The sequence below is a fragment of the Melanotaenia boesemani genome, chromosome 13, assembly GCF_017639745.1.
Source record: "Melanotaenia boesemani isolate fMelBoe1 chromosome 13, fMelBoe1.pri, whole genome shotgun sequence".
NCBI classification, from domain to species: Eukaryota; Metazoa; Chordata; class Actinopteri; order Atheriniformes; family Melanotaeniidae; genus Melanotaenia; species Melanotaenia boesemani.
In genome coordinates this window covers 33,237,048-33,250,331 of record NC_055694.1, presented here as the reverse complement: position 1 = coordinate 33,250,331, position 13,284 = coordinate 33,237,048, and the positions used below count along the sequence as shown (strand labels likewise).

Genomic DNA, 13,284 nt, shown 5'->3' with positions numbered 1-13,284 from the left:
CTGCGCAGGTTGCAGAAACAAGCACTTACCCACAGCAATGATGCTAGCTGACAGGAAGTGGCTGCAGGGAAGGCTGACGGTGCTCACAAAAGAGTCGTCATCAGTCGTCACCGTGGTCCTCGATCGTAGTGACAGGTTGGGGGAGTCGGTCACCATGGCCATTCTAGCTGCCACAGACTCCATGACTGCTGATGGGTGATTGACAAGGCTCCAGTCCCAGGGGGTCAGATGCCGTTATCAGATTTTTACAGAGTAGTTGCCAAGATGCCCTGGAAATGTTGTATCTTCCTGTCAGAAAATTCCTGTAAGTCTGTGATGAAGGAACGAAAGCGGGTTCCTTACAGAGTTTTGTAGTTAATCTCAAAATGACTTAGGTCACAAAAAATTAAGTCTTCAAACAAACAAACAAACTCCACAAAAGGCGTTTGTAGTCCAAATTCCTCCACTGCATGTTTTATTAGCACTGATGCAATATTGAAGCCAAACTGACTTCTTCTTTGTCTTCTGGGAAGAACAGATTATGATAAATGACATCTGTCATCACTTGGGAGTCTCCTGGTCGACCTCCTACAGCAGAGAAACAGACAAAGATGCATATCAGACACATGAAAGATGCTTCTGAGAGCAAGCAACAGCTAATATTAGACATGTGCTGCATATGCTTAGAATATAATTAGCATAAAGCTGCAGGAACCTGTTGATGTATCACATGCTGCAATCTGATATAAAACTATTTAGGTATTTTTTTCACCCAAAGTTCCAAACAAAACAAATGCTTCCCATTAATAAAAAGTAAGAAACAGGAATTATTGTGTATGGTGATTTCTGCTTTGCCAGAAGCACCAAAATCATTAATAAGATCAAGTTAATCCCTACTGCATAATGAAAGTGTGACCTCTTCCAGCCCCTCCGGATGTTTTTCTCTATGAAAATAAGTGTGCAGCAAAGTCTGAAGTGTGTCACTGGACCATTACTCACAAAACTCATTTAAATATTCCATGCTGAATTTGTTGCTTCCTAAATGTCTTTCAATAAAACATCAAGTTAACATCTTGACCATCACAGTGCTGTTTAGATCTGAATAAGTTCCATGCACAGTTGAGTTGGGCTCAGCTAGGCCAGTATACATGCACAGGAGGGTAACCGAGTCATTGAGCCAAGGATGAATAAATGAATGAAACTTTATTTGTCACTGCAACAGTACAAACCCATCCAAGATTAGACAACAACAACATATAAACAAACAGGATCAGGCAGACTGAGGCAGCAGCCGCCGTGCAGCGTGCCATTTTCACAGATGGAAAAGATAACATGAGGGAGAGTGACGGGATGAGGCTAGAAAAAAAGCCGTCTCTACATTGCACCTTGAAGGGCCCAATGTAGAGATACAAAAAGACACACCTCGGTACATGAAAGCACATAATTCAGACATTCACAACATAAGAAAACACATGGCGAGGAGGAGAGGGGTCTCCCATCGCAGCTGAGTGTGGACGCAGCTGACAGCGTTTGACAGCGTTTACTGTAAGAAACAACAGTTCAAGAGCTGAACAGTCGTGGTACGTTTAAATACAGCGGAATTCACTGCATGGACGTTGTCTTTACGTTACTTAAATAGTGATTTTGTTAAATGATGCTGTGGTTATAAAATCAGGATTTAATGTGGGCAAAGTGACATTCTGGAAATGCTTAAAGCCGCCATGAGTTGACAGACTCACTGGGCTGCATGTCAATCAGTTTCTGACTCATTTAGCCGTCTGACAAAAATAAATAAATAAACATGTAAATGAGCAGCTTTATTGGGATTTTGGCTGTATTAACTTTTACGTTTACCTCTTGTAGCAAACTATGTAAATATATATATAAATATAATTTTTGAGCGTTTTTGTTGTGCGTACTCCCATTTGAGTCTAGGTTAGGCTTAAATACAGGAGTACTATCACTGTGTGATGCTGTCATGTCAATATGGCGCAAAACCTCTGAGGAAGGTTTCCACCACCTGGTTCCCTCCATCACACCAGGATTAAAGCAGTTCTAAAGAAAAAAGTGGTCCAATCCAGTACTAGAAGGTGGACCTGACAAAATGCAAATAGTCAGTCATTTAACTTTTATGATGTGTAACAATTACAAACACACCAAACTTCCAACTCTACAAAAACAGTAAATCTTATTAGTACTTGACAAGCTGATGACAGAACACCACGACGTGGACACACAAGGCGACTCCAAAGCTGCTTTAGGCTCCTCAAACCTGCCTGCTGCTCTCATTAGTTATGCTGTTATATTTGGATGTCACACACAGCTCACACATATTAAATGAATTAGATAGCTGTGTAAAGATGACACATGGAGGCAGCAACACGGTGACATGAAACTAGTGGCAGAAAGAAAAGAGAGAATACACAGAGTAAAAATGAAAAGAGGAGTTTTTAAAATACTACAGTAATTTGGTCTAGCTTGAGACAAAATGCCTGAATGCATGCAGCGTGGTAGCTCCCGGCATGTCACACCTCATCTCAGGCTCATTACCTGTATAACTTCCTTTGTTTGCCTACCTTACAGGCTTCCTCCTCACTCACCTTTTCAGAAATCCACCCACGAAAAGATGAAATAAACCTGAACGCAGCCACTTCTCCGTGTGAAAGACTCCTTCAAAACAACTTTTTAAGTTGAAAGCTCTTCTATTGTCTACGTGATCCACTGCCCCATACAGGACTGAACAACGTGTGCGTGTGTGTGTGTGTGTGTGTGTCGGGGGAGCCAGGCAGGGTTAGCTAGATGAGGTGGGCCGGCTGGAGAACATGTTGGGAACTGTCTGAGAAGGGTTGTCCGTCAACCTCACGTCTGGGCATGTTCCCATTACCATCCCACACACAAACACACACACACACACATGTTCCGCTCCACCTGGACAAAAAAAGGTGAGTGTGTGCGACTACAGCAGGATTGTGAGTAAATCTAATGTCAACACTCAGAAATATCTCACTTACTCAGTCATTTTAAATAAAGAAAATTATTGACTAAAACCAGCAGCACTGTGAAATAAAAACATCATCTCAACTTTAATTTAGAAAACGTTTGAGCTCCGAAAGGGAAATTAATCCTTCTACCTCCAGCTGATGGGTTGAATGTGTAATTAATATTTTGAAGAGGATTCATTTACTGATGAGCTGAGAAGGAAGATGTTTACTACACAGTTTCCACCATTTAGTGAATTTTCTGTGATGCAGATCAAAGACATCACCTACAAACATAAGGCAAGGCAAGATTATTTGTCTAGCACATTTCATGTACAGGACAATTGTAAGGTAGTTTTACATAAAACATTAAAAGTAACACAGCAGGGTGCAGGAAGCATAACAAGTACATTAAAAACAAACTGTAAAAGAAATTAAAGAAATTAAATAAAAACAGGGGAAAAAAGCCTAAATAAAATACATAAAATGCCAGAAATAAAGTTCCAGTGTGGGGAATTAACAGTTGTTCTGATGAAAGGCAGCAAATAGAAATGTTTTTAACCCTGATTTAAAACTGCTGAGTCAGCAGAACTGTAGTTTTCTGGGAGTTTGTTCCACATGTGAGGAGCATAAAAGCTGAACGCTGCCTCTCCACGTTTAGTTCTGACTCTGGGAACAGAAAGTAGACCTGACCCTGATGACCTGAGGGATCTGGTTGCTTCATAACCAACCAGAAGATCCTGAATGTAATTTGGTCCTAAACCATTCAGGTCTTTATAAACCAACAGCAGGAAGACAGTTCTTGTCTTATGTCTCAGTTTGAATCAAATCAACCAAATACAGGAAGTGGACTACAACACAGGGCATTGTGGGTAATCCATCCATCCATCTGCATCCCAATCTGGTGGAGTAAAGTGACGTTCTCATGGGAGTTTCATCCAGATCAATATCATTTCACTTAAAATCCTGCAGCCACAAACCATTTCCACATAAACTCTCAGCCCAGGCAGGCCCATAAACAACCATGCATTAATCTTTGAGCTCCATTAAAAGTGAATATGAATATAAGGATTGAATGGAGTGATGCAGCAATGATGCAATCAGGTCCAGAATTATTGGTTTGAAGAGGAAAAGAATCTGAATCATAACACATGGACAAAAAACTGTTTATTTCTGTATATTATCCATAAACAGCTAAAAGGAGCTGCCTCTAAAACAATTAGAGTATTCGACTATCAGTCCACAACTAATAGGCTAATAATGAAAATCAGAAATCTTCTGACTCACTGTTAATGTTGATGAATGATGGTTTGAAATCATTTTCTCACTCAATTTTTAAATAATGATTTATTTCAGGAAGACATTTTAAAATTGTTTGTGTTGTTTAAACCAGTGAAAACAACCAGTCAACCGGTGATTTCAACCAGTTAACCAGTGAATATATTACACACTAGAGGAATGACACAATGACTCCAGTTTCTTAAAGGGTTTATTTGTTTTGAATCACCGTAATGACAAGAAACAGATTTTATTAAATACTGTTACTAACTGTTAGCATCTTCACTGCCAATTGTTAGCGTGTTCACCACTAACTGTGTTCACCACTAACTATTAGCGTGTTCACTGCTAACTGTTAGCGTGTACACCGCTAACTGTTACTGTGTTCACCACTAACTGTTAGCATGTTCACTGCTAACTGTTAGCGTGTTCACTACTAACTGTTAGAGTGTACACCGCTAACTGTTACTGTGTTCACCACTAACTGTTAGCATGTTCACTGCTAACTGTTAGCGTGTTCACTACTAACTGTTAGCGTGTTCACTGCTAACTGTTACTGTGTTCACCACTAACTATTAGCGTGTTCACTGCTAACTGTTAGCGTGTACACCGCTAACTGTTACTGTGTTCACCGCTAACTGTTAGCATGTTCACTGCTAACTGTTAGCGTGTACACCGCTAACTGTTACTGTGTTCACCACTAACTGTTAGCATGTTCACTGCTAACTGTTACTGTGTTCACCGCTAACTGTTACTGTGTTCACTGCTAACTGTTACTGTGTTCACCACTAACTATTAGCGTGTTCACTGCTAACTGTTAGCGTGTACACCGCTAACTGTTACTGTGTTCACCACTAACTGTTAGCATGTTCACTGCTAACTGTTACTGTGTTCACCGCTAACTGTTACTGTGTTCACTGCTAACTGTTACTGTGTTCACCGCTAACTGTTACTGTGTTCACTGCTAACTGTTACTGTGTTCACCGCTAACTGTTACTGTGTTCACCGCTAACTGTTACTGTGTTCACCGCTAACTGGCCTGTATGGATTAAACTTACTGGGTTTAATGGGTCTTTACTCAGAACAGAATCTATGTGAAAGCATTGCAGCTTCTACCATCATCATCATCCATGATGAAAGTCATCATGGATGCTGGTATGCCAGATGAAGGATTCGTCTAGCTGACACTTTGTAAAGCAGGCATCTTTACTTCCGCTCACACAAAGCCCAAACTGGCATTTATGTGCTAGCCACAGTCAGCCAGAAACACATCACCTGGAAACGTTTCTTCTCTGTGGGATATGTTTATCACAACACCGGCTCCATTGCGCTTCCACTGAAATGTTAAAAATATTAAATACTCCTCAGAAATTGTGGAGAAATGCCACGCTGGTAAGAGCTGAAAAACCAGAATGTGGAAAAGCTGAACGCAGGCGGCAGAAAACAAAGCTGCAGGTTCAGTATGAGATCTATAAAGAGAGACTGAGGATGTATAATCTGGAGCTGAAGCAGACCAGCTTTCTTTCTGACATCATTGCTAAGAACAGCAATAAAGCTCGAGCCTTGTTTGTTACTGTTGACAGGCTAACTAATCCGCTTGGGTCAGTAACCCCAGAACTTCTATCCAACCGGACCTGGAATGAGTTTGCTTCTTTCTTTACTGACAAAATTCAGAAAACCAGGCAGTCAGTGCTTCCATGCCAGGGGCAGGACATATGTCCCTGTGTCCACTCAGAGACATGAACACCATGATGCACTTTTCTCCAATCAGTCCTACAAACCTGGATGAGATCATCTGCCATCTGAAAACCTCCACTTGCTGTCTTGACGCCCTGCCAACCGGGTTTTTAAGAATGTTTCAGGATGCATGGCCTTAGATATCTTCCAGATTGTAAACACACCTCTGCATTTAGGCGTCTTCCCTCAGACCCTAAAAACAGCCGTCATCAAGCCACTACTGAAAAAGAAAAACCTGGACTCGTCCCTCATGAGCAGCTACAGGCCGATATCAAACCTCCCCTTTCTTAGTCAGATTCTGACGGTGAAGTCTCATTCAAGTGTAACATATTGCTGGAAAGTTCACGGGATGAAGAATTTGATAAAACTTAATTTACATTTCCAAGACCCACAACAAATCAACAAGATGGCCGTGAATGGTAGCATATGAAACTATTATGGACTAATGCGCGGGGAATTTTGGTCGAAGAACAGTGTGGATGGTCTGAAAATGACCACGAAAAGGTAAGAAAATAAAATATATTGCTTATGGTAAGAATAGTTTTGGGGTTTGGTGACGTGCTTTGTGATAAACATGCAATCTGATGCGCTGGCTGTGAAATCCAAAGGTTGGCTTTGTGTTTTTTTGTTTTTTTTTTGAGACTGACGTGAGGTGGTCGGCTAAGATAAGATTATGCTTGGTATCATATGAAAGTGCAGCTTTTTTAGTTTCATTTGATACCCAATATGTTGGGGTGAAGTGAACAGATCACGCATTGTGTTGCATTTTGTTTCGTATTGATGGCGTTATTTGTTGCATACGCATTTTGACATTGTTATAAAACAAATACTTCGTTGACAAAATGCACTTGAAGGCGTTAGGGATTATTCTTTGAGACACATTAGAAATAAAATATCCTTACATCACTAAAGTAACCTTTTTACACATGAACTTGTGCTTACAGCTGCTGGACCCGGTACCAGGTCCGTTGAGTTTAAAGAGTTAAAGAACTGATGACTCAGCAGGATTTAGAAAAACTGGTCCATGCATTTATCTTTAGTAGACTGGACTACTGTAATGCTGTCCTCACGGGTCGCCCTAAAAAGTTCATCAGACAGCTGCAGTTAGTCCAGAACGCTGATGCTCCAGTCCTCACTAAGACCAGGAAAGTAGATCCTAGAATTCCAGTCCTCACTAAGACCAGGAAAGTAGATCCTAGAACTCCGGTCCTCACTAAGACCAGGAAAGTAGATCCTAGAACTCCGGTCCTCACTAAGACCAGGAAAGTAGATCCTAGAACTCCGGTCCTCACTAAGACCAGGAAAGTAGATACTAGAACTCCGGTCCTCACTAAGACCAGGAAAGTAGATCCTGGAACTCCAGTCCTCACTAAGACCAGGAAAGTAGATCCTAGAACTCCGGTCCTCACTAAGACCAGGAAAGTAGATCCTAGAACTCCAGTCCTCACTAAGACCAGGAAAGTAGATCCTAGAACTCCGGTCCTCACTAAGACCAGGAAAGTAGATCCTGGAACTCTGGTCCTCACTAAGACCAGGAACGTAGATCCTAGAACTCCAGTCCTCACTAAGACCAGGAAAGTAGATCCTAGAACTCCAGTCCTCACTAAGACCAGGAAAGTAGATCCTAGAACTCCGGTCCTAACTAAAAACAGGAAAGTAGATCCTAGAACTCCAGTCCTCACTAAGACCAGGAAAGTAGATCCTAGAACTCCAGTCCTCAGATGTTTACACTGGCTTTCTGTCTGGCAAAGAAGTGACTTCAAAATCCTGCCGTTGATTTACAAAGACCTGAATGGTTTGGGACCAGAATCCAGTCAGGATCTTCTGGTTGGTTATGAAGCAACCAGATCCCTAAGGTCATCAGGGTCAGGTCTACTTTCTGTTCCCAGAGTCAGAACTAAGCGTGGAGAGGCAGCGTTCAGCTTTTATTCTCCTCACGTGTGGCACAAACTCCCAGAAAACTGCAGGTCTGCTGACTCAGCAGTTTTACATCAGAGTTAAAAACTTTTCTATTTGCTGCCTTTTATCAGAACAACTGTTTAATTCCCCACACTGAAACTTTTTGTGCTTTTTATGTTTTTATTTTAGCTTTTTTTTCTTTTTGGGTTGATTTAATTTCTTTTATTTCTTTTAGAGTCTGTTTTTAATGCACTTGTTATTGCTTCCTGCACCTTGCTGTAATGCCTTTAATGTTTTATGTAAAGCACTATGAATTGTCTTGTACATGAAATGTGCTGTTCAAATAAACTTGCCCTGCTTTGCATGATGGTGTGGTGGTTAGCATCGCGGCCTCACAGCAAGGTCACTGGTTCGAGCCTGGCTTGGGGAAGGTCTGAACAGCAGCCTTGCTGTGTGGAGTTTGTATGTTCTCCCCGTGTATGCGTGGGTTCTCTCTGGGTACTCTGGATTCTTCCCACCATCCAAAGACATGTGTGTTAGGTTAATTGGTCCCTCTAGATCCTCCCTATGAGTGAGTCTGAATGGTTGTTTGTTTCTGTGTTGCCCTGCGATGGACTGTTGACCTGTCCAGGTGCACCTGCCTCTTGCCTGCTAATTGCTGGAATAGATTCCAGCTTCCCCTGACCATGAATCAGAATAAGCAATATAAAAAATAATGATGATGATGATAAGGTGTCCCTATAAAGTCTCTGTTGAGTATATAATAGGGCTGTGCATCTTTACTGGTCTCCCGACTCGATTCAATTAGATTCGATTCAGCGATGCATCACTACGTGTTGCATCCTCAGTTTTCTTTATTACTGCACATTTGCTACTTTCTTCATCAATTGATACAAGCAGTCAGATAATTATGAACTCTTTTTATTAGGGTCCGAGCCATACAAAGTATGGCAAGGCCCTATTGTTCCTGAAATGTTTATTATTGTTCTCCTTCTCCTTCTAAGCATTTTGAGCCTAAATATCACCCCCTAAACACCCATGAAAAGTTGTGAAATTTGGCACACACATCAAGCCCGGTGAAAAATTTCATATTCTAAAGTCCGCATTGACTTCAATGCAAAATCGGCTCAACAGCGCCACCTAGAAGTCAACAAAATACCTCATAGAATGGGGTCCGGGAACGTCTATTTTAACGTAGGATGACGAAACTTGGCACACACGTGTAACACCCCGAGTCGAGCAAAAAAGTCAATGAAACACCTGTTGCCATGGAAACGGGGTGCCCGCCATCTTGGCGTGTACGGTCATTTTTTTGCCATTTTTTCCACTTTACACACATCGTATTTGAACGAACTAGTCTGAGGGGATTCGTGCGATTGACTCCAAACTTGGTGGGAAGCTTCCTGACAAGTTGGGGACCAAACGCTCCTCAAATCTCTCTAATAGCAGAAAGCATGTTACCGTGGCAACCTACAGAAAAAGGCCTTCTCGCCATGAAACACGGTTTGCTAATATCTCCATAGAAATACACGGGATCTGCACCAAACTTGACAGGATTCATACCTGTGACACCCCAAGTCCAGCAAAAAAGTCAATCGAACACCTGTTGCCATGGCAACGGGGTGGCCGCCATCTTGGATTTCATTGTCATTTGAACGAACTAGTCTGAGGGGATTCGTGCGACCGACTCCAAACTTGGTGGGGACCTTCCTGACATGTTGGGGACCAAACGCTCCTCAAATCTTTCTAATAGGAAAAAGCCTGTAACCGTGGCAACCGACGGAAAAGCCTTCTCGCCATGAAACACGGTTTGCTCATATCTCCATAGCAATACTTGGGATCTGCACCAAAGTTCACAGTATTCATACCTGTCACACCCCAAGTCCAGCACAGACGTCAATCGAACACCTGTTGCCATGGCAACGGGGTGGCCGCCATCTTGGATTTCATTGCCATTTGAACGATCTAGTCTGAGGGGATTCGTGCGACTGACTCCAAACTTGGTGGGGACCTTCCTGACAAGTTGGGGACCAAACGCTCCTCAAATCTTTCTAATAGGAGGAAGCGTGTTACCGTGGCAACGCACGGAAAAACGCCTTCTCGCCATGAAACACGGTTTGCTTATATCTCCACAGGAATAAATGGGAACTGCACCAAACTTGACAGGATTCATTCACGTTGGGTCCTTAAAGCATTACACCACCTGTTGTCATGGCGACATCGGGTGGCGGGGTCCAGGCAGCTCGGACCCGATGGATGCCGCTTGCGGCTTTAATTTATAATTATTTCAGAAATCAATCTGAATGTCCTGATATCGACAAACATCATAAACTTTAAAAATAAATATTTTCAACTTCATCATTGATCTTTATTGTTCCATTGTCAGAAAATCAAGAAACATCATTACTATACTGTGATATTCTGTTATCAAAAATGGTTAAGCAGCCCTTTAGTGGCGAGATTTCTTACAGGAAAGCAGTGTGTTTTGTCCTTGCAGTCTTTCCGTAGTCAGTTCAGACAGAATGTGGAAGTTAAGATGTTTTTCATGTTCTCCTTTATGGCCACAAAACACTTGCCTGTAAGTATTCTATTCAATTTGTAACTGAACACAGAAAATATTGTTGAGATAAACATTTGTTGATGGACAAAGTTATTTTAATTCCTTTAGCCCATTCACATGATAACTTCTAGCTTGCCAGTGGTATTTTTTATAAACATTAGCCTTAAGCTAACATATGGGTTTTTATACATTTTGATGTGCAATGTTGCGTGAATTCAGTAAAACAATAAATGTATGTCCAGTGAGAAGTAAAGGTTTCCCAACATACTCAGCTTCAGCTCTGCCGAGCTGTTGCAGCAGGCTACAACAGCCAGATACACGCTAGCGGCAGCAGAATATACACACACATTACTTATAATCAGTTATCTTTTCCTGATGCATTGATACAGAATCGTCCACGCTCGCACCATGATGCATCGTAGAAAAAATTTTAACACCCCTAGTATATAAATAAATAATTGCACATTTTAGTACGTGTTAAACTGCCCATATTTTTCAGTCAAATGATGCTGGTGCGAATTATACACAAATCATTAAATGTTCAAGATCCTCCAACTGCAGTGAAATTGACCTTGTTGTGGAATTTATTGTTTTTAACATTTGTTGATTCAAGTTCTGTGTCAGCATTAAGGATGTCGTCTGTGTTCGTTGTCATTGTCAGCTAGTTTAACAGCTTTGTTGTGGTGTGGTACAGACAGCCACACCAGCACATGTTCAGTAAGCTAATATGAAGAGTACTGGCTGTCAGCAGGAACAAAGAGCTCCTGAAGGCAGTAACGTTAAACTGTGGGTTAACACCCTTTTGTTGCTCAATAAGTTTGAGACAAGCTTAAGCATGGTCATGCTCCTAACCTCAGTTTCCCAACAACAGCTCCAAGTAAACGGACTAAATGAGAGAAGTATTTTACATCCATTTTACATGAGAGGAAATGCAGCCTGAGCCGCCTGCAGAAGAAAGATGAGTCCAGCCATAGAAGCTGTTAAGTGTCAGAACATGAGAAGACTCTGGGGAAAATATGACAGCATGAAGGACGTACTGACAGTGTTCCCAGCCAGCTGCAGTGCTCTCCAGACTGTTTCAGCTTGTGGTTTGGATGGTGGAGTTTGGACAGCTTGTTACCCGCTGCTTATGAAAGCAGTGAGTAAGACACACAATGAATGAATCATGCTGGGATTTCTCCATTCAGAAATCTGTAGTCAGAACAAGTGAGTTCATAAAGCTTATTTCTAAAAAATAAAAAAAAACACTGAAGTTTTTCTAAAAAAAAAAAAAAAAAAAAACTAAATCGGTAACGTGTTCAACAGAAAATTGTTTTCCAGATGTTTGGTGATGGAGAAATTTCATTGGATGCGAATTTCATTGGAGGAACGCCATTTTAGTGGAGGATTCCGAAAATTTTTCACCTGTCTCAAATGTGTGACAAACTGCCCCAGGTCTCTTCAAAAAATGTATTTATTTTTATATGTTTACTTTTATTAATGTATTTATTTATTATTTTATTTTATTAATTTAGTTGATATTTAATTGTATTTTAATTCATTCCAGTCTTCTGGGGCTTTTCTTTTAAATTTTTAGGAGCGCAAACAGAAAATTTAGGGGCGCACACTGAAACCGCCTTGCAAAGCAAATATTCACATTTCCTCTCATTTTCACTGTATTAGTGATAAATACTTGAACAATAAATTCAGAAATTACAATGTTTAAAATTCAAATGTTTTGCAGTTGACATAACATTAAAAAAACCATCTTACTGGCTGCACGCATACAAAACAAGTAGAACTTGTCAAATCAAATCAGATCAGATTTGATTTTCACTTTGTAGTCGAAGCAGAGCGGCATCTTTGTCCCCACCATCCCCCATAGGACATGGTATGACTGGTCCATGTAGTTCCTGGCAATAAACAGCTTCAGGGACTGATGCTCCTCTCCAGCCACCGTTTACCCTCCTCAGTAAGAACAGCAGCTATTGGCTGTCCTACAAGTTGCTAATTAGCATCATCAGCCTGGTACATGTAGTTGTAATGGATGCTGCCATAAAGAGGGATGTAGTGGGAAAGGCAAAAATTGATAAAAAGACAACCTAAAAATGTTTAGAACAGCAAAAAATAAATAAATACACAAATAAAACTGTCAATATTTTCTTTCTTTTTTAGTTTAAGTATATTTTGTTTGCATTCACACCACAGCCGAGAAACGCGATTTTAGTGGATGGTTCCAAAAAATTTTTTTACCTGTCGCAAATGGGTGACAAACTGCTCCAGGCCTCTTTAAAAAATGTATTTATTTTTCCATATTTACTTTCATTAATGTTTTATTAATTATTTTATTTTATTACTTTTTGTGTTAATTTAGTTGATATTTAATTGTATTTTAATTCATTTCAGTCTTTTGGGGCTTTTTTTTTCTTAATTGTTTCCTATGTTTATTTAGTTATATATATTTGGAAATAAATTCAGGCGTTAAATGAAAAGATTTGTCCAGACTCCATGAATTATTTCACAATTTACTGCTCTGTAGAGGCTAAAAGACCAGAGTTCTTTACAACCTGTCATTGAGAAATATTTTGTCTCTTTGACGATTCTCTGATGGAGTTTGGGAGAAAGGGATGAGCTATGACTCATCCTGACTTGGAAAGACAAAACCTTTTGTTGATGCTCCTTTTATACCCAGTCTTGACACCCTAACCTGTTACCATTTCATCTGTATAACAACTCTTTTTGAATGTGTTGCTGCATCATATTTTGGATTTATTTACATTTTCTAAACAGGATTAATTTGTTCATTGAAGACTTTCTCTTTTATATCTTTTTGGGGTTTTGGACAAGCTAAGGACACTTAATTAATTTGTATAC

The 13,284-nt window shown here is 40.5% G+C and overlaps 1 protein-coding gene across 2 annotated transcripts in view; it reads right to left on the bottom strand.

Moving 5' to 3' along the window:
• plch2a (phospholipase C, eta 2a) overlaps positions 1-337 on the bottom strand; it is a 236,502-nt gene extending 236,165 nt beyond the window's left edge. Inside the window, exon 1 of one of the 2 annotated variants that reach the window (XM_042003059.1) lies at positions 30-337. In XM_042003059.1, the coding sequence (XP_041858993.1) occupies positions 30-183 (154 nt within the window). In that variant the 5' untranslated portion in view covers positions 184-337. The remainder of the gene's footprint in view (positions 1-29) is intronic. The other variant, XM_042003060.1, reaches the window with a different exon arrangement.
• Positions 338-13,284: the final 12,947 nt, after the last annotated feature.